This window comes from Convolutriloba macropyga, chromosome 5 (genome assembly GCF_964194025.1).
Source record: "Convolutriloba macropyga chromosome 5, txConMacr16.3, whole genome shotgun sequence".
Taxonomy (NCBI): domain Eukaryota; kingdom Metazoa; phylum Xenacoelomorpha; order Acoela; family Convolutidae; genus Convolutriloba; species Convolutriloba macropyga.
This window is the reverse complement of record NC_134472.1, coordinates 40353177-40380562: the sequence shown is the minus strand read 5'-3', so window position 1 is coordinate 40380562 and position 27386 is coordinate 40353177. Positions and strand designations below refer to the sequence as shown.

General features: G+C 35.6%; 1 protein-coding gene across 1 annotated transcript in view; it reads right to left on the bottom strand.

Annotated features, from left to right (window-relative positions):
* LOC142339393 (GRIP1-associated protein 1-like) overlaps positions 1-27386 on the bottom strand; it is a 56640-nt gene that overhangs the window by 21563 nt on the left and 7691 nt on the right. The window contains exons 10-15 of the mRNA XM_075389408.1: positions 25697-25924; positions 23583-23678; positions 23120-23458; positions 5783-6370; positions 5306-5402; positions 4076-4320 (exon numbers count right to left, since the gene is read on the bottom strand). Coding sequence (XP_075245523.1) covers positions 4076-4320; positions 5306-5402; positions 5783-6370; positions 23120-23458; positions 23583-23678; positions 25697-25924 — 1593 coding nt within the window. The remainder of the gene's footprint in view (positions 1-4075; positions 4321-5305; positions 5403-5782; positions 6371-23119; positions 23459-23582; positions 23679-25696; positions 25925-27386) is intronic.

The following is a 27386-nucleotide window of genomic DNA, read 5'->3' as shown; positions in this document are numbered from 1 at the left end:
GTCACGTATGATCAAAATTTTATAACGCGAATGAGCTAAAAACGTTGGCTAAAAAGAGTGAGAAATGACGTCACTTGCGCAAAGACCGTTATCGAGAGAAAGCAGTCATTCAGAAAATTTGACTTTCTCAGCTTTGCTGTGTGAAAAGTAAAACGTCAAAAGAGCGTCACACGAGGAAACAAAAAACCAAGAGCGCAGCAATATAGCTCTGCTCTGCTTACAGCATCGCAGCTATAAACATAGCCGACATATTGCTGGAAAATAGCCGCGATAGGCGCTTGTGGCCTTCCATGAATTGAAACAACTAAAGAAACAAGATAGGCAGATTGACCGAAAGTCCTTTAGTAGACCACTAGATTTTTTGGGTTAGATACGTACTGTCATTTTTATCATACACATACGGTCTATGAGGAAAAAGATCTAAAACAGCTTTTTCAAAATTGATTTTCAAAATCAAAAACTCAAGACTAATACTCAAGAATTAGGGCATATAAGTTTGGCACTACTTAGATGCACAATATTGATCTTTAAATAGTAAATGTTCATAAAAAGAAGTTCCATAAGTGAGTTCAGAAGTCATTTTCAAATTTTAACTGCAAAGCAGTAAAGTCCAAATGCCGAATGTGAACCAAAAACCACTAGCGAGAAAGAGAAATTTGGTTCAAACAAAAATTTAGGCCCAGAATAAACTATGAATGGATTAAACCATTTGATGCATATGATAGAAAAACCATTTAGAAAAAATCCGATCCAAAAAAAACGAAAAACGAAAAAGATCAAAGTGAAATTGACGCATGTGAACAAAACACCACCAGCGAGAAAGCGAATTTTTGTTTAAACACCGTTTTCTCTCCACTTTAAAATTAGAGTGAAATTTCACGCCGCAAAACCACTCGCTTTTTCTCCACTTCCTTTTTCGGCGTGAACAAAATAACTACTCAAATTTGACTTTAAAAATCATGAAAAAGTTTGAACAGATCTTTAAAAAAAAGACAGTGCCCAAATACAATTCAAATTCTTTGAATTGTAAAAACATAGCCGGCAGATTGCCGGAAAATAGCCGCGATAGATGCTTGTGGCCGTTCTTGAATTGAAACAACTGAAGAAATGGGATAGATAGATCGACCACCAGTCCTTTAATAGACCAGTAGACCTTTGGGTTAGATTCGGACTGTCAATTTTATGACACATACGGTCTATAAGGAAAAAGACCTCAGAGTTTTTTCAAATTAATATTTGAAATCAAAATTTCAAGACAAATACTCAAGAACTAGGGCATATAAGATAGACACTACTTAGATGTACACACTAAGTTTGGCACTCTTAGATGCACATTATTGATCTTTAACTAGTAAATGTTCATAAAATGAAGTTCCATAATAGAGTTCAGAAGCCATTTTTTTAGTGAGGTAAGTCACGCAATTCATCTAAAAGCAGAAATGACGCCACGGACACAAATTTTAACTGCGAAGCAGTAGAGGTCGCTGAAGTCATTACAAAAGTCAATTAAGTGGGGTCGTAAGAATCATCGATGGAGACGACGAAATAAAAAAACATAGCGGAACAAGTCCTGAAATACAATTCAAAGAATTGAATGAAAAACTTAGAAGTACTTTACTTGACTAGCAGATCAATTGAAGGATGCAGCCAAAACACAAACAAAATTATCTCACAATCAAAATTAAAAAACTAAAACAATCAAACAAACTAAACAAAAAATACTCATTGCTAAAACTCTTAAGCGTTTACCCCTAAGGCAAGATTTGATCCCTTTAAATAAACCTACTTCAAAATATGTTCAACACCAATTTTTCTTTCTGAAATCGGTCCAGTATTATATCTGCAAGACCTGAAAAAAATTCATTGGCCCTTAAAGATCGATTAACTCGAAAATGACCAAGAAATTTAAAAATGATATCAATTGCACATTTTAATCCAATTGGTGCTGAAAATCGTGATATTAATATCTTCAGAATCATTTCTGTGTCTCTAGAGGCTATCCAGTATCCCAATTCCAAGCTATAAAAAATTCATTGGCTCAAATATCGATAGGCAATCTTTTGAAAAAATTTGAAAAAAATGCAAAATCTGAAGGTTTTGTTGAAAACAAATCCATTGAAACTAACAACCATGCAGTAACTTTTTTTTATCAGACCGTGGAATAAGTTTTCTGGCACTTGGGAATGGACAAATATCAAAAATTAACAAAAACTTTAAAAGAATTGCAGATTTTATCAAAAAATGGTAAAACTTCGAGACATTAAAATAATGAAAACCAATCCATCGTTACTAGAAACCATGCAGTTCCCTATTATCAAACCTTAAAGGAGATTCCCTGAAGCTGGAAAAACTCAAAAATGATAAAACTTTTCAAAAAAACTCGGAAAAAAATGCAAAAAATAGTATCATTTTGCGTGTTTGTGTTTGTAGTACCAAAACATATAGCTCATAAAATGGTACTTTTAACCTTAACCTAAGGAATGATCTCTTAACCTTAAATGACCTTTTAACCTTAAATTACCTTTTAACCTTAAATTAAAGCCATCCCAGCCGCTTCACTACTCTAAGCACTTTAAGGACTACTAAAGCCCACTTTGGGCCTCTAATAAAACTTAATGCCCGCTGGGCTTTACCTGTTTATCCCGTTTAGAAAGATCAAGGTCATTGAAAAATGTGTGGACACTTCTTTGAAAAAACACAGCGCCCTTTTGAATTGTAAAAAACCACGATGTCCCGAATAATAGCCGCTATCGCTTCGCGGCTATTAAAAAACCACGATGTCCCCAATAATAGCCGCTATCGCCTCGCGGCTATTAATACGTACATCGATCGGCCAAAACTGACTGAACAAAACAAAAATTGAGCATATAGTTCTCCCCCTCACTAAGTGTGGTTGAAACAATTAACTCATAGCTCTATACGAACATAGCTGGCAGATTGCCAGAAAATAGCCGCAATAGATTCGTAGATCGGCAGTCTAAAAAACAGTAAAAAAGACAGATCAAAAAAAATTGTCTTTTGATTGAAAGCTTATCTGTTATATTTTGATTAAAAATCTGTATAAGTTATTGCTGCCTCTATTAGCTGATCTCAAATAACCTTCATTTAGAGTGACACACACCCATTTGACCTTATCTCTTTGAATTAAAGTAAATAAAAGTCAATTTCAAAGTGAGGAAGTCATTTTTGAGAGTGAGGTAAGTCAAGTGTGACCAAAAATTTAATCACGCGAATGAACAAAAAACTCGCTCTACTAAGAGCGAAAAATGACGTCACGCATGCAATTCAGTTGAAATTGCATGAACGAATGAACAAAAAGTTGCTGTGACGTCATATGGTCGTAACAAAAATCATGACGACGAAATAAAAAAACATAGCAGGACAAGTCCCGACGCACAATTCAAAGAATTTTCATTGACTAACCAGAAAACTAGACCTTGAACGGACAATGAATGGATTGGGAAAACCATTTAGTAGAAAAAAAATCCGATCCAAAAAATCGAAAAAACAGTAAAAATCAAAGTGAAATTGCCGCATGTGAACAAAAAACCACTAGCGAGAAAGTGAATTTTTGTTCAAACACCGTTTTCTCACTCTACTTTAAATTTAGAGCGAAAAAATTTCACGCCGCAAAACCACTCGCTTTTTCGCTCCACTTCCTGTTTCGGCGTGACCAAAATCACTACTCCAATTTGACTTCAAAAATCATGAAAATGTGTGAACAGTTCTTAAAAAAAAAAGACAGCGCCCCAATACAATTCAAATTCTTTGAATTGTAAAAAACCAAGAGAAGGCCAATAATAGCCCCAGCTATCGCTGTGCGGCTATTAAAAAAAGAACCGAAGAGACCAAATCAGAGTACAAAAATTAAGAGTAGTTTAAGAGAGAATAGAAACCAAGCTGCTTTAATACTTAAAGGACTGTTCTTTTCCACTATAATTTTGGAACATCCATTTGCAATACTAACACTACAAAACACATTTTTACCCGTGATGCCCCACCCACTCGATGGTTTTGTGATTTCAATGTGACACAGGATCTGCGAAACAACTATGCAATGGCTTTCTCTTCTCACCTTTTGGAGCTGTATGTTTTTGGTCAGAGTCTCTTCTAACATGTTCTGCAGTCGCTTGTTCACATCTCTACTGCTCAGTTCATCCTGTTTGATGAACTCCCGCATCCTGTTTTTCAGACCTTGTGCCACCATGTGTCCTGTGAGAGGCTGCTGCTGTTGAGAGTTGGAATGGTGATGTGAGTTTCTGGGGTCTGCATTTGAGGAAGATACACTGTTATTAGAGGGTGATGGAGAACACGTCCGGTCTAAAACACACAACCGACTAACGTCGGGCGAATTGCTCTCAAACGACCGGCGAGGGGTTGGCTTTGTCAGTAGCTAGCTACGTTTTAGTGAGGCCAGCTTTAGCTTAATGGAAGGGGCGTGAGGTGAGCGCAGCGGGAGGGGGGTGCATCGGGGGGGGGGGGGGGGGACAGTGGGGGAGGGCAACGGTGGGGGAGGGGGTCTTTGGCTGCACGAGGCCTTTACTGCCTTAAAGATGTACAGGGGTGTAGATTTGGCGGGGGGGGGGTAACCTCTAAGAACCGCCCTTCACACCATAAGTACAAGTCTGGCCAAAACACTTTCTGTGAATCGCATACTTGGAGAGTACCGAAGGGCTCTAAGTGAACTTAATGCGCTCGGGGCGCTACCTGTTTATCCCGTTTTTGAAGACAAAAAGTCAAAAGCGTCAGACGAAAAATTGGTCAAGTGAAAAATCGCATAAAAAGACCAACAGGACTAATATAATTGCTACAAAACTTTGAGAGCAATTAATCATTTGGCATTGAAATTGGTTCCAAGCAGCTCTCAAATGTGTATTACGAAATGTAAGCCAGGCCTGGGAAAAGATTGTCAAAGGTATCGCAGTGACACAATGCCGGCCTCGTGTGAATACAATTAGTTTCAATTCTGTTTCTGTTTAATAAGCTTATCGCAACAATTCGGTTAGTTTCAAAAAAATCTACCAAAAAATTTTTCTGGTTGATTGTCCAAACGTTTATTTATTTACCACTATTAAAGCAATGCTTTTACACGGGTCTAAAAGATGTTACTTTCGAGAGCCAATTGATTAGTATTCAACAAGCAAACTAACTACAAATGCAAGGTTTATTCGATTTTTCGGTGGTCTTTTTAAGTCTAAGAATCTACTCTAGTTCTATACGAAACCATTTGGTTAGTTAGAAAAGCTTTTTTGTCCACCTGATTTAATCGTCTAATCCATTTGTTATGAAGACTACTACCACTAACCAATGTGTCCCTTTTCTATAATATAGTTCTCAATGATGCGAGACTTCTCTATGAGGTCGTCTGACAGACTAGCACAGTTGGCCTCCAAGTGAGAGAGCTGAAAACACACGCTCATCACAAACACCCATAAATCCACTTTAGTAACAGCTCTATATCATAGCCCTTTAAGTAATGCTTAAGTGACTCTGGTTGAAGTCACTGAGAACTTCTGGCGTTTATCGAGAACCGCGAAGAGGTTCGAGAGATTAAGTCACAATTTCGAAGTGAGTTCTGCAGAGTCACGTAACCATGCTTAAAACACGAAACGCGCCGCACGTTTCAAAATGTCGAAAGTCAACGGAAGGGAGCTTCTGGCTAAGTAGCAACTTCTGGCATTTTAACTTCTGGCACTGCAGACTTTCGGCATTTTAAAATATGCACGTGAGTGTTTTAAGCTCTATTGATCTCCTGTTTGTGAGCTTAACTCATGCGACCAACCTTTTCCTCGAGCATCCATTTTTCCTGCTGCAAGTTTGCAATTCTGTCAAACAGGTGCTGAATGTCTTCAGCCGCACATCCGTTCACCCCCGCAGAATGTGATTGGCTATTCCCCACTACTATCCCTGTGGCGCCCTCTTGAGGCATAAGTGTTGCATTGGCAGTATGAAGTTGCTGTTGAGGGTTTGGCGAGACCGAAAACGGCAAATCGCTTAATTGACCGAAAGATGAAACGCTTAGTGAGTCAATGTCACCAGCGCCACCCACTGCACTGTTTGACGTTTTAGCTTTGGACACTGACAGGTAGACATCGTCATAACCAGTTTTTATGTGGGAATCCAATTTCGGTGCGTTTGATAGGAACTCCTGTAATTTGGCTTGCAGTTTATCAGCTCGCTGTTTCTCTTGCTTGGCAATTTTTTGGATATCTTTTAATTTGACGACCAGCTTCTGCTCGCCTATTCTACGTTCTTCGACTTTGTCCAGAATCTGTTGCTCGAGATCGCTTATGTGAGCAGAGGACTTTTTCATAGCACCAGATTGGATCTCAATTTCGCTCTTCAAATTTGCTATTTGGTTGTTGAGCTCCTGAAATTAGGATAGAATGAGTTCGTGTAGATATTTTTACAGAACATTTTAGACAACTACAATCTTTACGAAGTGTAAGAACCTCAGGAAGCATAAGAAATCGAAAAAAAATTGTAACATAGCGACAGATTGCCGGTGCAATTCCTTGTATATTATATAGCTGCAATTCCTTGACCATCGACAAAACATGTCCTCGGCAGATTATTAAACATGCAAGGGTCGTTTCTTGAGTGAGGTAAGTCACAGATAATCAAACAACTACTAAGTGGTGAGAAAAAACGCATATTGTAATAAAGGCCTACTTCTTGTTGTGAAGAAAAGAAACGGACTACTGATATTAGATTAATTAAACTGCTAATCTGTTGGGTTGATGACTAAAATTATGATAACCAAGTTATTTGTCAATTGAAACAAAAAAACGGAAAAAAAACTAATCAAGCTATTATCTAAAACTTTTACGCTAAAAAGAAAGAGAAAGGATGCCACGCATTAATTTAGCTGCTAAGCATATTGACCCGCAAGGATAATCGAGACGACAAAAATAAAATATACTTCACAGACTTCTTTCCCGAAATGAGCCACACAGACTTTTGACTCAAACATTCAATTAAACACAAAAACAAAACAAAATGAAATGCCATCAAACGAATCGACTGACTGTATTAAAATCTCAAGCATAACCGACTCAAAAATTAGTAGAATTAAAACTGAGAATTACTGTCACAAAAATATAATCAGCAATTTGCCGAAAAATAGCCGCCGTTGACCCTCTTGACGAACATCGGGATTGAAAAAAAAACAAGAGATAAAGACGACAGCATTTTTCCAAATATTGAAATTCATTTGGTGTGCAAGTTCTGCAATATGGCTAGATTCTAAAACTATATTTAATTCCGATTTTAAACTCAAGGCTGTTAAGCTTAATAATTGAAGGAAGTGAAGTGACTTCCGATACTTTCCGATTATTGATTTAAAAGTTACAGTTCGAGTTGAGAATGTCACAACCATTAAGCTATGATTGCGGGAACATTATGCACATCAATACCCAGCTTATCAGGTTACTGTGCCCAGCCAAACGCACAGCTGCACACAAAAATTTTTCTGCAAGGCGGCCAAACAAAAACAGACAAAACAGCAAAGGGACAAGACACTGCCAAAGAGACAAGAAAGGGCCAAAGAGACAAAAGCCAGAAAGAGAGAGCAAAGGAGAGTCCCGAAAAAGAGTAGCTAGCAAGGATCAACAGGGTGAAGTTCCAGGCCCTAGTTTTGAAGGAGTCTGTTTGAGTGCCGGCAAAGTGCCAAACCAAGATTGAAAACATTAATTGTTCTAAATTTGTAAAAAGTTACTTTCCTAAAAGGTAGCTTATTGGTTGTGACGCGCGTGCATATCCGGATACCGTTCGGACATTTTTTTGAAAAAGCGCAACCTAATCGAACACCGTTTAATTCTTGAAAAAGCGCTGATTTGCTGAACAACGTCCAGATTTTTGATTTTAAAAAATTGTAATAAACCTGTAGAGCAGTGCAAAACTTAAACACTCTACAAATATGGTTGAACTTGATTGAAAAATGATATAACTTTGGAGAAATAATCATGCTAATAAGGGGCGCTACATGTAGAGACTGCCCTTGAGTCTGAAGTTATTGCAACCTGGGTTCCGTTTAGGATAACACCCGACCTAGAGGATCCTTTTACAGTTGAACCTTGTAAAGACGTGGCCTGGCTGTTTCTCAGCGACCAGTAATGACATAGACAAGAGGGTAGTGTGTGCATGTAGGACCTCTCTGTTTGCCGACCTTTTAATCCTAGTTCTCCAAAGAGTTGGTTTTTGTATGAATGTAACGAGTGAAAAAATTTTGAATTGATAAATTGATTAGACTAATTTTTGCTTTGAATTGATAGACTGGTTAGACAAGAGATGAGAGATAAGAACGAACGTGTCCGATTCAGCGGGAAAGAGGAAGACTTTTTGTACTTTTCGGAGCAATTTGAAGCTCGCATTTTTGTCCTTAAGTTGTACAAGGTACTTGATGGTATAGTAGCACTTTTGAAGATTATGTCCCTTCTACACGCCCTAACGCTTCACGAGCCGAAAAAGACGCAGCTATAGATAAAGGGAGAGAAATTTCTAAAGAAAAACAAATGCAAACATGGTATGAGCTTGTTTCGGCGCTGGACAAGCAGTCAGTTCTTTATCTTAGGCCATATAAAGATGGGGCTCAAGCATGGGATGTGTTAACTAAGAGATTCCGTAGCTTTGAGAGACCTAGATTACAAAAGTTAGTCAGCGAACTCACTAGCCTTGTTAAAAGAGCCGACGAAAGAGTATATAATAGAGTATATAACAAGAGCAGAGGAACTACAATTTAACCTTAGCCAAGTCAACGAGGGTTTGAATGAAAAAATGTTCACATCAATTCTACTGAAAGGTCTGCCGAACGAATTTGATAATTTTGTCACACTTGTTACGTACGGTAGTGAGGATAAATCACTTGATGAGTTGAAGCGAGATCTGATCAACTTCGACACTGAGCGAAGAATAGAGAGTGATAGGAAAAACGCAAGTGAAAGTGTCTTCCTAACAAAGCAGAAGAGGTGCCATAACTGTAGCAAGTTGGGACATATTGCAAAATTCTGTCGGTCAAATAATAACCGGAAGCCTAATAACCCACAGCCTAATACCAGCAAAGTAATTCAATGCTACAATTGCAATAAGTTTGGACACATAGCTATAGAGTGTAGGAATAAAAAATTTGAGTCATGCCAGGCGAAGCGTTAGAAATGAGAAACAGAATTTAGCAAAAGACGAAGAATACTTCAGTTTCTTTTTATGCCCAGTTGATGATGAGGGAGTAGGACTAGTGCTAGATTCGGGGCAACAAGTCACATGATAAACAACAGGCAAATGTTTATCGATATCGATGATAGTTTTTCGGGCAAAGTACAGAACGCAAACAAAACAGAGTCTGAGATTTGTGGCCGAGGTACAGTTGCATTTTTAGTTAAGGATAGTAATCAGGTTAACAGAAAAATTATCTTAGAGAACGCCTTGTTTATACCTGAAAACTCACATAGTCTAATGTCAATTCGTAAATTTAGAGAAGCAGGAGCTGAAGTTTTGATAGGACCAGAACTAAGCATAATTGACAAAAGCGGTCTAGAGTACCCATTTAGGCAGGAGAAAAATTTGTTCATTTGGGACTTTAGTGAGATTGATAAAACTTGCAAGGAAAATTGCCTACTGTCCAGTAGCTTAAAAATGTGGCACAAAAGATTGGGTCAACAGTTTTACGGACCTTAGCAAACTAGTTGAACACGTTGAAGGAATGCGTATCAGCGACAGTTCGGTAGATGTATGTGAGATTTGTGAGTTGAATAAGGCTAAGAAACAACCGATAGCAAAAGATTGCACAACAAGAGCACAAGCAGTGTTGGACATTGTGCACACAGACATCTTAGGGCCCATTACCCCCGAGGCTGTAGATGGCCACAAGTACGCAATAGGTTTTGTTGATAGCTTCACTAGGTTTTGTAGGGTTTACTTTATGAAGTCAAGGGACGAGACTCTTGAGAAATTTCAACAATTTTGTGCAGATGTAGGCCGACCTTTAACTTTAGTATCAGACGGTGCAAAAGAGTACATATCTAACGACTTTAAAAAGTTTGCCCGGCTAAAAGGAATCAGGCTTGACAACTCTGCGGCATACACGCCACAAGGAAATGGTAAAATTGAAAAACTTTGGGACGTCACTGTTGGAACTGCTAGATGTTTAAGGAGATCAGGCTTCTTTAGAGAAAAAGTATTGGACTTATTCGCTAAACATGGCGTTCTATTTGAAAAATTTTTGCGATCATTCGGCAATAAAGAAAACCCCTCATGAAGCCATGTATAGTGAGAAACCAAATCTTAGTTTCATGAAAGTGTTCAGTTGTGTTGCTTACCCTTTCAAAGAGAAACAGTTCAGAAACAAAATAGACAGAAAAGCGAAGAAGGGAATTTTCTTAGGTCATGCACTCGATAGTAGATCATTTCTGATAGGAATAGATAACGATCGCGGTGAGCTTAAGGTTCAAAAAACAAGGAATGCAAGGTTCAACGAGAACAACTATTACTTCGGAGTGAATGAACAGGCAAATCTAGAACATGAGGTAAACAAAGAGATGAGTGAAATAGTTTTTTTAAGTGAAATTGTTGATCAAAATTTGTTACCTAAAAACGCAAAAGAGGCGCTAAGAATGAAAACTGGTAGAAGGCAATGCAGGACGAAAATAACTCACTGAGCGAAAATAAAGTTTGGGATCTAGTTGAGGATAATGGAGCCAAAGTAGTGGGTAGTAGATGGTATTTTGGAGTTAAATATGGTCCGACGGGGGAGATAAGTAGATTCAAAGCACAATTCGTGGCCAAAGGTTACGGTCAAGTCTTAGGGAAGGATTTTCATGAAACATACTCACCAACAACTAGGTTGTCAACAATTCGTTTAATCGTGAGCTTGTCTGTTCAAAAAGGGTCGAAAATAAGACAAATGGATATAAAAACGGCATATCTTAATGCACTTATAGCTGAAGAAATTTACATGAAACAACCAGAAGGTTTTGAGCAATTAGACAACAAAGGAAAACATCTTATTTGTTTAATGGAGAAAAGTCTTTACGGTCTTAAGCAGTCAGGAAGGAATTGGTATCAGACATTTAGGAACTTTTTGGTAGCTAAAGGTTTTGAATCTTCGGTTCATGATAATTGTTTGTTCATAAAGAAAAGTGAAAGACAACTTCAAGGCGCAGTTTCTTTGTGGGTACATGATATAATAAGCTGTGAATTTCAGGAAAACTTCTCGTCTTGGTTCGAGAGTGAGCTGTCTAAGAATTTCAAAATAAGTGATTGTAGGGATCATTGTTGGTTTCTTGGAATGAAAATTGTAAAAAAGGAAAATTCCATTGAAATCAACCAAGAACAGTATATTGAAAAGCTGTTAGAGAGATTTGGACTAGAAAGTTGCAAATCAGTAGAGACACCACTTGCAGAAATGAAACTAACAAGAGAAGACTGCCCTCAGGAGGGGAGTGAAGACCAAGAGCGCATGAAAAATTTTGATTTTAGAAATTTAGTGGGTTGCTTGAATTATTTAGCTTGCTCAAGTCGACCAGACATTGCTTTTGCAGCAAATTTCTTAAGTTCTTTTGTTGAGAATCTAGGGGAAACGCACTGGAAAGCCGGAAAAAGAGTTTTGAGATAACTCAAAGGTTCTAAGTCAAACAGTTTAGTTTTTAGGAGGGGACACAAGTTAACATTAGAGTGTTTCTCCGATGCCGATTGGGCGGGAAATTTAGACCATAGGAAAAGCACTTCAGGATATTGTTTCAAACTTAGTAGTACCTCAGCCGTTGTCAGCTGGTCAACAAAGGTTCAAAGATGTGTTGCTACATCAACGGCAGAAGCCGAAATTAATTCCTTAGTAGAGGCAACAAAGGAGGCCATTCACTTGAGAGATCTGCTTCAGGACTTAAGCGTTGAGGTACAAAAACCTATTGAGATTTTCATTGACAACCAGGCATGCATAGCGCTCAGCAAGGAGTCCACTCACTATGGAAAAACAAAACACTTCGCACTTAAACTTCATTTCATAAGGGAGCTTGTAGAAAGGGGAGAGCTTGAATTGAAATACTTACAAACTGACCAAAAGATCGCAGATGTCCTCACCAAGAGCTAGGGAAAAACACGCTAGGTTTTCCGCGGCTCTCTGAGGTGACACCCAACCCGAAAGGAGGGGTGAAGGAAGTCAAGAATGACTTCCGATACTTTACGATTTTTGATTTAAAAGTTACAGTTCGAGTTGAGAATGTCACAACCATTAAGCTATGATTGCGGGAACATAATGCTATATAAACCGACTGATTTGTAACAAATCTTGCCGCCAATTGAAACATTGATTAATACTTCTCTCTCTCTCTCTCACACACATCAATACACAGCTTATCAATAATAATGCCGGCTAGCAATCGCTTTAATGAAATATGTTTCTACTTTTTCTTTGATTTTGCTCTTTAGTCTTTGACCGTATTCCCTATATTACGTAAATCAATCTAAAATTCACTAAGTTAAAGATGGTTTTTGAAAGAAGTTTTTTGGCTAAACTATTCAATAGCACGGTTTCATTCCTTGAAATTCATTCATGTTTCATTGGCCTCTTAAGTAAAAAACCCGAAAACGAAAAACTTGATAAGACCAATTAGTTGTCTGTAATGTCTATCAAGTTATCAATTTTGACGCCATAAAAGAGTTGAACTAAACCTTAAAAAAGGAAACACTCAAAAAATTACAACGAATTTCACAAAAGGCAAAAATCACCATTTTGGGTGTTTAATTTTTTATTACCACAACATATAGCAAAACAACCAATATAAAAAAGACTTACGGCCTATAAAAACCAATAATTCAAGACGAAGAAACGTGAAAAATTGAACCAATTTGGGCACAAAAACTACCAAATGACCTTCTCACCTTGAATTTAGGACTTCCGAGCAAGCTAAACACCCTAAGCACTTGAAATACTACTGCAACCAGATTAGGGCTTCTAACGAAACTTAGGGTCCACTGACTGTTACCTGTTTATCCCGTTTTGAGAGCTCAAAGTTATGGGAAAATGTGTGAACAAAAATCTTACAAAAAAGACAGAGAACTAAGACAATCGAAATTCTAGAACTGTTATTTTTCAGACAAAGCGATAAGACAGTAATAAAAATAACACATTGAATATTAAAAAAGACGGAAAAAAGAAAGAAAGAAGCGAAAGAGGGACAAGAAACAAAGAAACGAAAGTCAAAAACCAAAAAAAAAGAAAAATGAGACAAAAAGGAAAAATAAAGAACAGAAAAGGAAGAGAGAAAAGAAACAGAGAAAAAAACGGAGAAAATGAGGGAAAGAAATGAAACATAGCTGGCAGATTGCCAGAAAATAGCGGCAATAGCTTCGTAGATCTGCAGCCTCAAAAAAACAGTAAAAAAGACAGACCAAAAGAGTTCGACTTTTCATTGAAATCTGATCGCTGTTTGCTGCTCTCAAATAACCTCCATTTAGAGAGACACAAACCCATTTGACCTTATCTCATTGAATTATAGTAAACTTCAAAACGACGAAGTCATTTTTGAGAGTAAGGTAAGTCAAGTGTGACCAAATATTTAGTCACGCGAATGAACAAAAAAACTCGCTCCACTAAGAGCGGAAAATGACGTCACACAAGCACTTCAGTTGAATTTGCATGAGCGAATGAACAAAAAGAGAGATTTGAAGTGGTTGTGACGTTATATGGTCATAACAAAAATCGCGACGAAATAAAAAACCAAGCGACGGACAATAATAGCCCCAGCTATCGATATGCGGCTATTAAAGATTTAGAAGAAAGAAAAACAAAAAATGAATACAACTAAAAAAAAACATAAGGAGAGAAAAGAAAAGAGGGAGAAAAAAGAGAAGACGAAAAGAAAGAGCAAAAAATGGAATAAAAAGAGAATAGAAAAATAGCTGGCATGTTGCCAGAAAATAGTCGCAATAGCTTCCTAGATCTGCATTCTCAAAAAAAGTAAAAAAAGACCGACCACAAAAACATTTTCTTTTCATTAAGGGCTAAGAAGTTACATTTTGATTCAGAATCTGTATAACTTATTGCTGTTTCTATTAACTGCTCTTAAATAACCTTCACTTAGAGTGCTATACACTCACTTGACATTATCTCTTTGAATTAACGTAAAGAAAACTCAATTTCAAGAGTGAGGGATTCATTTTTCAGAGTGGAGTAGTAAATCACTTGTGAACAAGAATTTAATCACGCGAATGAACAAAAACTCGCTCCACTAAGAGTGAAAAATGACGTCACGCACGCAATTCATTTTCAATTGCATGAACGAATGAACAAAAACGCAGATTTGAAGTAACTGACGTCATATGGTCGTAACAAAATATCTTGACGAAATAAAAACCAAGAGAAGGCCAATAATAGCCTCAGCTAACACTTCTTAGCTGTTAAAGAGATAGGAAAGTGAGAAGAGAGAACGAAAAAGAAAAAAAAAGATAGACAAGAATGATAGGAAAAAAGCAGATCAGAGACAGAAAGATAAAGAAAAAAGCAATGAAATAGAAAAAAGAGACTAAAGAAAAGAAACGAAAAAGAAAGGAGAGGAAAGTGTGAACAGAAAGAGAGAAAAGAAAGTCAAAAAAGAAAGAACAAAGGAAAAAAGACACGAGGGAACAAAGAAACTTACGACAGAAAAAATAAGAAAGGCACAAAGACCACGATCAGAAAAGAAAAAAAAGAACGAAAAGAAACTCAAAAAAGAGGAAAATGAAAGAGATAAAAGAAGAGAAACGAGAGAAGGAAAAAAGAAAAGAGAAAAGGAAGACAGAACAAACAGAAAGAAAAGATAAGACAGAAAAAAGAGAGAAAAGAAGGCGAGAAAAAAGAGAAACGGACAAAAGAAATGAAGAAAGAAAGAAAGCGAAAAGAAAAGAGCAAAGAAGAAAAGAAGGACAGAAAAAGAAAAAAGTTAGGAGAAAAGAAAGACAGAAAAATGAACAGAAAGTCAGCAAACAAACAGATGGGAAAAAAGGACGAGATAGAAAAGAAAGAGAAAATAGAAAGACAAAAGGAAACGAAAAGAAAGAGGAGAGAAACGAGAGCAAAGGAGGGAGGACCGAAAGAGAGAAAACAAAGACAGAAATGAAAGAGAAAAAAAAGAGAAAAGATAGAAGGAAAGAGAAAATAGAGAGAAAAGGAAGACAAAAAATACGAAATAGAGAACAGAAACAGTTCAGAAAGAGAAAAGACAGACAAAGGAAAGGGAGAAAGAAAAGAAAGAAAAAGAAAGAAACGGAAGACAAAGAAAAAATAAAAGATGCAGAAAAAACGAACCGAAAAAAACGAGTAAAAGGAGGAAGACAGACAAAAGAAAAGAACAGAAAGAAAAACAAACGAAAAAGAAAAGTAAGAGAAAAGAGAAAAAATTAAGAACAGCAAAGAAAACTAGAAAAGAAAAAAGAAAGGAAAACAAAGACAGAAAAACAGAACAGAGGAAAAACGAAAGAGAAACGAAAAGAAAAGCACAGAAAAGGAAGAGAAAAAAAAGAAAAAAAGAATAAGAACGAGAAAAGGAAAGAAGACAAAAGAAGCAGAAAGAGAAAAGAGTCAAAAAGACAGGAAAGAGAGAAACCAGAGATGGGAAAGAAACAGAAATGAAAGACAAGAAAGAAAGACAAAATAAATTGAAAAACGACAAGAGAATAACACACAAAAAAGACAACAGAAAAGAGAAAAGAATAAATAAAGATAAAAGAAAGCCAAAAGAGATTTTTGAAAAAGAAAAAAGAAAGGAAAGAGAGAAAAGAGAAAAAAAAAACAAGAAACAAGAAAAAAAGGAAGACAAAAGAAGAACGGAAAAGAAAGAGCACGAGGACCACGATCAGAAAAGAAAGAACAAAAGAAAGTGAAAAAAGAGGAAAATGAAAGAGATAAAAGACGAGCAACGAAAGAAGGAAAAAAGAAAAGAGAAAAGGGAGGCAGAACAAACAGAAAGAGAAAAGATAAGACAGAAAAAGGAGAGAAAAGACAGCGAGAAAGAGAAAAGGACAGAAAAGAAATGGAGAAAAAAAGGAAAGCGAAAAGAAAAGAGCAAAGGAGAAAAGAAGGACAAAAAGAAGAGATAAGAAAAGAAAGCAAGAAAAATGAACACAAAGTCAGCAAACAAACAGATGAAAAAAGGATGAGATAGAAAAGAAAGAGAAAATATAAGAAAAGAAAGAGACAAAAGGAAACGAAAAGAAAGAAAAAGGATCGGAGAAATGAAGAGAGAGAAACAAAAAGATTAAAAAAAATTAGCAACGAAAAAAGTAAGAAAAAGGCAGAAGAGAACAAAAAAAGAACGACCAAAAAAGAGAAAGAAAAGAAGGAAAAACGCAAGAGAAACACACGAGACAAAAACAAGAAAAAATGAAAAACAAGAAAAGAACAGAAAAGAGTAAGAAAGCAAGATAATAAAGACAGAAACGAAAGAGGAAAAAAAAGAGAAAAGAAAGAGAGAAAATAGAGAGAAAAGAAAGACAGAAAAAAGACGAAATAAAGAGAAACAGTTCAGAAAGAGAAAAGACAGAGCCAGAGGAAAGGGAGAAGAAAAGAGAGAAAAAAGAAAGAAACGGAAGACAAAGAAAAAATAAGAGAAAGATATGCGGAAAAAGTAACCGAAAAGAACGAGTAAAAAGAGAGGAAGACAGACAAGAGAAAGAAAAGAAATGAAACAAAAAGAAACGAAAAAGAAAAGTCAGACAATAGAGAATAAATTAAGAACAGAAAAGAAAGCTAAAATGAAAGACAGAAAAAAGGAAAACCAAGACAGAAAACAAAGAGAACAGCGGAAAAACGAAAGAAACAAAAGCACAGAAAAGAAAGAAAAAAGAAAAAGAAAAAAGTTTAAGAAAGAGAAAAGGAAAGGAGACAAAAGAACAGAGAAGCAGATAGATAAAAGAGTAAAAAAGACAGGAAAGAGAAACGAAAGATGGAAAAGAAAAAGAAAGGAAAGACAAGAAAAAAAGACAAAATAAGAAATTGAAAGAAAAACGGCAAGAGAATAATACACAAAAAAGACAACAGAAAAAAGAAAGAAAAAATAAAGAGAAAAGAAAGACTAAAGATTTCTAAAAAAGAAAAAGAAAGGAAAGAGCGAAAAGAGAAAAAAAAGAAACAAGAAACAGGAAAAAAAGGAAGAAAAAAGAAGAACGGAAGAGAAAGAGCAGAACGAGAGAAAAAGAGAGAAAGAAAAAAAGAAAGAGAAAAGATTCGGAGAAATGAAGAGAAACAAAAAGATTTAAAAAAATTAGCAATGAAAAAAGTAAGAAAAAGGCAGAAGAGAACAAAAAAGTACGACCCAAAAAAAGAGAAAGAATAGAAGCAAAAACGGAAGAGAAACACACGAGAGACAAAAACAACAAAAAATGAAAAACAGAAAAGAACAGAAAAGAGTAAGAAAAAAAAGATAATAAAGACAGAAACGAAAGAGGAAAAAAAAGAGAAAAGAAAGAGAGAAAATAGAGAGAAAAGAAAGACAGAAAAAAGACGAAATAAAGAGAAACAGTTCAGAAAGAGAAAAGACAGAGCCAGAGGAAAGGGAGAAGAAAAGAAAGAAAAAAGAAAGAAACGGAAGACAAAGAAAAAATAAGAGAAAGATATGCGGAAAAAGTAACCGAAAAGAACGAGTAAAAAGAGAGGAAGACAGACAAGAGAAAGAAAAGAAATGAAACAAAAAGAAACGAAAAAGAAAAGTCAGACAATAGAGAATAAATTAAGAACAGAAAAGAAAGCTAAAATGAAAGACAGAAAAAAGGAAAACCAAGACAGAAAACAAAGAGAACAGCGGAAAAACGAAAGAAACAAAAGCACAGAAAAGAAAGAAAAAAGAAAAAGAAAAAAGTTTAAGAAAGAGAAAAGGAAAGGAGACAAAAGAACAGAGAAGCAGATAGATAAAAGAGTAAAAAAGACAGGAAAGAGAAACGAAAGATGGAAAAGAAAAAGAAAGGAAAGACAAGAAAAAAAGACAAAATAAGAAATTGAAAGAAAAACGGCAAGAGAATAATACACAAAAAAGACAACAGAAAAAAGAAAGAAAAAATAAAGAGAAAAGAAAGACTAAAGATTTCTAAAAAAGAAAAAGAAAGGAAAGAGAGAAAAGAGAAAAAAAAGAAACAAGAAACAGGAAAAAAGGAAGAAAAAAGAAGAACGGAAGAGAAAGAGCAGAACGAGAGAAAAAGAGAGAAAGAAAAAAGAAAGAGAAAAGATTCGGAGAAATGAAGAGAAACAAAAAGATTAAAAAAATTAGCAATGAAAAAAGTAAGAAAAAGGCAGAAGAGAAAAAAAAAGTACGACCCAAAAAAAGAGAAAGAATAGAAGCAAAAACGGAAGAGAAACACACGAGAGACAAAAACAACAAAAAATGAAAAACAGAAAAGAACAGAAAAGAGTAAGAAAAAAAGATAATAAAGACAGAAACGAAAGAGAAAAAAAAGAGAAGAAAGAGAGAAAATAGAGAGAAAAGAAAGACAGAAAAAAGACGAAATAGAGAAGAGAAACAATGCAGAACGAGAAAAGACAGTAGAGACAGAGAGAAAGGAAAGGGAGAAAAACGACAAAAAAGAAAGAAACGCAAGACAAACAAAAAATAAGTGAAAGATATGCAGAAGAAACGAACAGAAAAGAAAGAGTAAAACGAGAAAGACAGACAAGAGAAAGAAAAGAACTGAAACAAAAAGAAACAAAAAAGAAAAGTCAGACAACAGAGAATAAATTAAGAACAGAAAAGAAAGCTGAATTGAAAGACAAAAAAAAGGAAAACCAAGACAGAAAACAAAGAGAACAGAGGAAAAACGAAACAAAAGCACAGAAAAGAAAGAAAAAGAAAAAAGTATAAGAAAGAGAAAAGGAAAGGAGACAAAAGAACAGAGAAGCAGATAGATAAAAGAGTAAAAAAGACAGGAAAGAGATACGAAAGGAAAAGAAACAGAAATGAAAGACAAGAAAGAAAGAAAAAATAAGAAAACGAAAGAAAAACAACAAGAGAAAAATACACAAAGAAGACGAAAGAAAGAGTAAAGAATAAAACAGAGGAAAGAGATTTTAAAAAGAAAAGAAGGAAAGAAAGAGAAAAGAGAATAAGAAAGAAATAAGAAACAAGAAAAAAAGAAAGACAAAAGAAGAACGGAAAGGAAAGAACAGAACGAGAGATAGACAAAAAAAGAGAAAAGAATCAGAGAAATGAAAGAGAAACAAAAAGATTTAAAAATTAGCAACGAAAAAAGGCAGAAAAGAACAAATGAAAGACAAAAAAAAGAATACAGAAAAAAGCAAGAGAAACACATGAGAGACAAAAGAAAAAAAAACGAAAAAAAGAAAAACAGAAGAAAAGAACAGAAACGAATAAAGAATAATAAAGACAGAAACGAAAGAAATAAGAGAAAAGAAGAAGAGAATCAAAGAGATGCCACAGAGAGAAACGTACTTTGTTCGAGAGTAAAAATAACTTAATTTATCAACAAAACAACTGCCAACATATGATTCAGTTGTTTAAACTAAGTTGTTTAAACTATTATGAGATTGAGATCAAGCACACGTGAAAAAGAAAACGCAATAAATCGTCTAACCTGTCCCCGTCGCATTACCTAGCCAAATTAAACAATTTTATGTGGAAAATTTTCCAACTTCGATTGCATTTCGGTAATTGAGTTTACTTAGAGAAATTTTTTTCTGTCGTTATCTGTGAAGCATCAGAGCACTTCTCACTCATTTTGTATTAGCAGCTTTTCGGTCATTGACCTATTTTTGCATCCGCCGCTTTGCGGGCATTACCGTTTTGGCACAGGGAACTTTTCGGTCAATGGCAGCTTTTCGGTCTTAACCTTCATGGCATAGGTAGCTTTTCGGTCATGGACTCTTTTGGCAAGAGCAACTTTTCGTTCATTGATCTTTTTCAAAATGCCTGCAAAACGCTATGCTGAAGATTAGGAGCTCAAAGATTTAGGAGCTCAATTCATTCCCATGGCTTTTGATTCATTTGGTGGAGACTCTGAATTGGTGAGGAAGACATTGAATTGATTAGCGCTACTCACTGACAACAGATGTTTTCACCCAGCTGGTTTGTCAGTTGCTTTCAGCAGGCTGCTAAATCGGTTTCAGTCACACTAATGCGAGGAAACGCTATAATGTTGATAGCAAGAAAGGTAGACCTGTGAGCCTGTAGCAAGAGCTGGGTACGAGATGCCAACGGCGACAGAAGCTACCTTGATGTTTTACCGCCCAACGAGAGGGGGATAGCGCCCAAAATTAATAATTGCTCGCCCAAAAAGTGGGGAGATATATAGAAGATGAGTAGATCGAGTGATAATATCGCAGAATGATCGCTTCATTTTTGAAGCTGAACCACTATGTCACCCAATGGGAGGGAACTTAATTTATTGATTCTTCTCGACTCACCCAATGAGAGGGCAGCTCAAACATGGTGGTATAGGTATTCGAGTTACGTTTAAAAGATAGATATTGATAGATAGAAAGAAGATATAGATAGATTCAATATTCACGCCGCAAAACCAGTCGCTTTTATGCTCCGCTTCCTGTTTCAGCATGACCAAAATCACTACTTTGAATTGTAAAACCAAGTGAAGGCCAATAATAGCCGAAGCTATCGCTTTGCAGTCATTAAACATACCCGGCAGATTGCCGAAAAAAGCCGCCGTTGATTCCAATAAGCATGATTGGGATTGAAAAAATAGAAGATATTGAAAAAAAAATTTTGTACAAAAACATTTTTTAAGTCCGATTTAATTTGATGGCTTTTCGTAGTGTAACATAACGTACTTCTGTTTCTTAGAAAGAGGCTACAGGGGCTACTATCAATACCAATGAGCATTAGAGATGGTAACTAAGACTTATAGGAACGACGTTCAAATAGCGGGCATCTAAAATTGGGCTTTATGGGTTTATCCCGTTTCTATTTCTGACTTCAATTTTTTATACCGACTCTGTTCATTTTGAATTGCTTTGCCTAGCAACTGATGTTCAAATACACTTTTAGCAGAATGAGAGAAGAGAGAAACTAGCCTAGAAAAGTCAAAAAGATTTCACGCAAAATGTCGAAAAAGCGGCAAAATGGTAAAGCGAAAAAAAGTTTGACGAAGTAAAAAAAAAACATAGCAGGACAAGTCCTGAAATACAATTCAAAGAATTGTATGAAAAACTCAGACGTACTCCACCTGACCAGCAGATCAATCGGACAATGTCAGCCAGAACACAAAAACCATCAAAGGATTGAGAAACTAAAAGAATCAAAACTAATCAAAGACAAACTCATTGCTAAAACTCTTGAAGCTTTTAAACCTAAGGCAAAATTTTTTTCCCTTTAAAAACACCTATTACAAAAATATGTTAAAACCAATTTATTCTGAAATCGGTCCAGTATTATATCTGCAAGACCTGAAAAATATTCATTGGTCCTTGAAGATCGATTAACTCGAGAATGACCCAAAAAAGTTAAGAAAAAAAAAATCAATTGCAAATTATAAGGAAATGTTGCTGAAAATCGTGATATAAATATCTTCAGAATCATTTCTGTGTCTCTAGAGGCTAATCAGTAACCCAATTTCAAGATTTAAAAAACTCAATGGCTCATAGATCGATAGGCAATAACTTTTAGAAAAAATTTCAAACTTAAAAAAATAGAAATTCGTTCTATTAAAATGTTGAAAGCCATTCAATTGCCCCCTAGCAACTATTTAAAAACATACTGTCAAACCCTGGATGCGGTTACCTGGCTACTGAGGCCAGAAAAAATAAATAAAAAATAAATGTGTCAATAAAAACTTGCTAAAAAATGTGTTAAAAACTTGCTAAAAAAACTTGCAGAAAAAAATTCCAAATTCTATCAAAAAATTTCTAAAAGTCGAAAGGTTAATTTGTTGAAAACAAATCCATTGAAACTAAAACCATAGAGTAACTTTTTATCAGAACGTGGAATAGGTTTTCTTGCACTTGAGAATGGACGAATATCAAAAACTGACAAAAACTTTAGCAAACATTAAAAAAATTGCAGATCTTACCAAAAAAATGCTAAAATTCGAGACCATAAAAAGTTAAAAATCATTCCATTGTTACAAGAAACTTTGCAGTTTCTTATTAAAAAACCTCAAAGAAGATTGTCTCGTCCCTGAAACCTCAAAGAAGATTGTCTCGTCCCTGAAACTTCAAAAACTTGAAAAAAATGCAAATTTGTTCAAAAAAATTGCTAAATTTTGTGATATTCAAAAGTTGAAACCTATTCCATGGCAACTAAAATTTTTCAGTATTTTATTATCCATTCCCTAATGAGGTTTTCTTGCTCCTGGGACTCAAACAACTTGAATGATGTCAACAAATATGACAAAAAACATGAAAAATATGCAACTTTTATCAAAAAATGCTAAAATTTATGATGTCAAAAAGTTGAAAACCGTTCCATTACCACTAGAAACTGTGCAGTAATCTATCATCAAAACCTTCATCAAACCTTAGAGGAGGTTTCGTGACACCTAGGGCTAAAAAACTCAAAACCTGAATTTTCAAAAAACCTGAAAAAAATTGCAAAAATTAGTATTTTTTTGTGTTTTTGTGTTTGTAGTACCACGACAAATAGCTCATAAAATGGTCATAACAAGCAATTTTGTCTCGCAAAAGGACTTCATCAGCTTTTAAAAACTTCAACCTAAGACTAATCAACAAAAATCTTAAAAAAATCAGAAAAAAACATGAAAAATTGCACCATTTTGAGCCGAAAAACTCCTAAAAATGACCTTTTAACCTTAAATTATGGCCATTCCAGCAGCTGCACCACTATACGCACTTGAAGGACCACTGAAACCCACATTGGGCCTCTAATGAAACTTAATGCCCGCTGGGCTTTACCTGTTTATCCCGTTTTGAAAGATCAAAGTCATTGAAAAATGTGTGAACACATCTTAAAAAAAAACACAGCGCACCAATACAATTCAAATTCTTTGAATTGTAAAAAAATACGAGCGCAATAATAGCCGGCTGAGAAGATGAGGGCGGCTATTAATAAAGCCATTGGGTTCAGCTTAATTATAAAAGCCCTGTTTACTTACAGTACCATGTATGAAAAATATCCAGCAGCCACTTTTCTAAACCTTGGGAAACAGAAAAATGCACATCTAATTTTTGCCATACCTTGCATGCATTGGAATGTTGTGATTCTAAAGCTTCCACTTTGGTTCCCAGCTCAATTTTAACTGCATTCAACTGCTCCTCACAAGTGCTAAGTTTACTTCGTAGCTCTGAGTTCTGCTTTTTCAGTTGGTCCAGGAGTCCAGATAGTGCCGTGTTTTCTTCTGCGACCTTTTGGATTTGTGATTCTAAGTCGCAGTTCTGTAACTGACTCACTTTAAGGTCCTCGCGTAACTGGGACTCCGCATTGATTGCACTTTGATTTTCTGCTTTCACATTCTCTAGATTTTTTGAATGCTGGTTCGCGATGTCTTCCATCATGTTCTTCCGCTTCTCGGCCAGCTGAAAATGATACACACATGGCTAAATGAGATCGCAAATCAGTGTTTATGTCCTTTATGTTAATGATTGCTCGTTCAGTTGATTAGTATTCTAGAACAATTGGGAGACTTTCCTTTTCGCTTACCGCAGTTGTCTCTTCTAGTGACGCTTCCAACTGTCGAATTCTGGCAACATTCTTCCCATTTTCAGCCGTCAAGTTTCCCACAGTCAACTTCATGTCCTAAAACAGGTTCTGTTCAATCGTTCTAACTTTTGCATAGTTCCAGACAGAGTTTCTAGGAATAAGGAGAAAACTGAATTGGAATTACTTCCAAAGCAGTCTCAAATTTAAATGTTGTAAATTTCTCAAGGCGCTATTCTGATCACTATAATTCCCCGTTTCGGAAGCAAGTTTGAAATATCCACCGGCGACTGACCAAAAGACAAAACATAGCTGGCAGATTGCCAGAAAATAGCCGCAATAGATTCGTGGATCGGCAGTCTAAAAAGACAGTAAAAAAGACAGACCAAAAAAATTTGTCTTTTCATTGAAAGCTGATCTGTTATATTTTGATTAAAAATCTGTATAAGTTATTGCTGCCTCTATTAGCTGATCTCAAATAACCTTCATTTAGAGTGACACACACCCATTTGACCTTATCTCTTTGAATTAAAGTAAATAAAAGTCAATTTCAAAGTGAGGAAGTCATTTTTGAGAGTGAGGTAATTCAAGTGTGACCAAAAATTTAATCACGCGCATGAACAAAAAAAAACTCGCTCCACTAAGAGCGAAAAATGACGTCACACATGCAATTCAGTTGAAATTGCATGAACGAATGAACAAAAAGTGGCTGTGACGTCATATGGTCGTAACAAAAATCATGACGACGAAATAAAAAAAACATAGCAGGACAAGTCCTGAAATACAATTCAAAGAACTGAATGAAAAACTTAGAAGTACTCTAACTGAATAGCAGATCACGTGAACAATGCCAGCGAAAACAGAAACAACTCATCTCCAAAAAACTGAGAAATTAAAACAATCAAAAAAACTGAACAAAAATATACTCATTGCTAAAACTCTAGAAGCTTTTACCCTAAGGCAAAATTTGATCTCTTTAAATAAACCTATTTAAAAATATGTTCAAAACCAATTTTCGTTTCTGAAATCAGTCCAGTATTATATCTGCAATAAGTGAAAGAAATTCATTAGACCTTGAAGATCGATTAACTCGAAAATAACCAAAAAATTCAAAAAAAAGAAATCAATTGCAAATTTTAATGAAATGTTACGGAAAATCGTGATATTAAAATCTGACAAAAAGACAAATGTTTTGGAAAAACTTAAAAAAATTGCAAATTTTATCAAGAAATTTCTAACATTCGAAAGGTTAAATTGTTGAAAACAAATCCCATGAAATTAACAACCATTCAGTAACTTTCATCAGACCGTAGAATAGGTTTTTTGGTACTTGAGAATGGACAAATACGAAAAACTGACAGAAACTTTTAAAAACCTTGAAAAAAATTGCAAATTTTATCAAAAGTGTGCTCAAATTTGAGACATTAAAATGTTGAAGACTAATCCGTTGTTATTAGAAACTATGCAGTGCCCTATTATCAAACCTCAAAGGAGATTCCTTGGCCCCTGAAGCTGGAAAAACTCAAAAAATGACAAATTTTTTAAAAAACTTGAAAAAAATTGCAAAAATTAGTATCATTTTGCGTGTTTGTGTTTTTAAAACCAAAACATATAGCTCATAAAATAGTCATAAAAAGTAAATTTGTCTCGAAAAAGGCCTTCGTCAACTTTTAAAAACTTCAACATAAGACTAATCAAACAAAAAACTAAAAAAATCACAACAAAAACATGAAAAATTGCAGCATTTTGAGCCCAAAAACTCCTAAAAACGACATTTTAACCTTCAATTAAGGCCATCCCAGCAGCTGTACCACTCTAAGCACTTGAATGACTACTAAAGCACTCTGTGGTTCTCTAATGAAACTTAATGCCCGCTGGGCTTTACCTGTTTATCCCGTTTTGAAAGATCAAAGTCATTGAAAAATGTGTGAACACATCTTAAAAAAAAAACACAGCGCCCCAATACAATTCAAATTCTTTGAATTGTAAAAAACCAAGAGAAGGCCAATAATAGCCCCAGCTATCACTGTGCGGCTATTAATAACTCCCTAACGTCCACTTCGATTTCGGGATCATCTATTCCTGATACTAAAAACTGGGTGTGAGAGCATACTAACATCGAGGGCATTTCGGAACTCCTGATTCTCCACTTTGAACTTGTCCAGCTCATCCTGTACACTCTCCGAATGAGACCTCAACGAGTCATTAGTGGCAACTAACTCATCGTGTGATGCCTGCAACTGCTTGTAGAGAATACACTGATTGTCGTACCTGTCACTCGCCTCTTTCAATGCCACTTCGAGCTCTGCTGCTTGTTTTGAAGAATTATTCACTGTCTCTGTTGTCTGCAAATTGATTGCTATATTCAATCTCAGAGCAATGAAAAACCTTTAGAGCAACCAGAAACTCTAAATTATCGATCAAGGGCGAAACATAGAATGCAAATTGCCGGAATAGCTGCGAAGAAGACTTCCGCACAGTAAAATACTGATATAAACAGATATAAAAATGAGTTGAAAAAGTTATCGACGCCTCTTAAAAACATACCCGGCAGATTGCCGGAAAATAGCCGCCGTTGATTCCAATAAGCATGATTGGGATTGAAAGAATAGAAGATATTGAAAAAAAAAATTTTGTACAAAAACATTTTTTAAGTCCGATTTATTTTGATGGCATTTCGTAGTTGAACATAACGTACTTCTGTTTCTCAGAGAGAGGCTACAGGGGCTACTATCAATACCAATAAGCATTAGATATGGTAACTAAGACTTATAGGAACGACGTTCAAATAGCGGGCATCTAAAATTGGGCTTTATGGGTTTATCCCGTTTCTACTTCTGACTTCAATTTTTTATACTGAATCTGTTCATTTTGAATTGCTTTGCTGAGCAACCTATGTTCAAAATCACTTTTAGCAGAATGAGAGAAGAGAGAAACTAGCCTAGAGAAGTCAAAAAGATATCACGCAAAATGTTGAAAAAGCGGCAAAATGAGGTAAAGCGAAACATTTTTTTATTCGACGAAGTTAAAAAACATAGCAGGACAAGTCCTGACGTACAATTCAAAGAATTTTCATTGACTATACCGAAAAACCAGACCTAGAATGGACTATGAGTGAATTGAGAAAACCATTTAAAAAAAAATCAGATAAAAAAAATAAGAAAAAAACAGAAAATCAATATCAAAATGCCGCATGTGAACAAAAAAAACCACTAGCGAGGAATGAAAATTTAATTCAAACAAAAAACTAGGCCTAGAGTGAGCTGTGAATGGATTGGGAAAACCATTTGGAAAAAAATCCGATCCAAAAATCGAAAAAAAAAAACAGTAAAAATCAGAGTGAAATTGCCGCATGTGAACAAAAAACCACTACTGAGAAACCGAATTTTTGTTCAAACACCGTTTTCTCACTCCACTTTAAAATTACAGCGAAAAAAATTCACGCCGCAAAACCACTCGCTTTTCGCTCCATTTCCTATTTCGGCGTGACCAAAATCACTACTCCAATTTGACTTCAAAAATCATGAAAATGTGTGAACAGATCTTAAAAAAAAGACAGCGCCCCAATACAATTCAAATTCTTTGAATTGTAAAAAAAAATAGGAGCGCTATAATAGCCGGCTGAGAAGATGAGGGCGGCTATTAAACAATATACTAAAGTAAATTTAAGTTTTCATAGTGCAAAGATCGATTTTCTGGGTGAGGTTGGTAACGCATGATCGAAATATAGTCATGATAGTCGGGACAACTAAGCACTTGAACGACTACTAAAGCCTCCAATGAAAGTTAATGCCCATCTCTTTACCT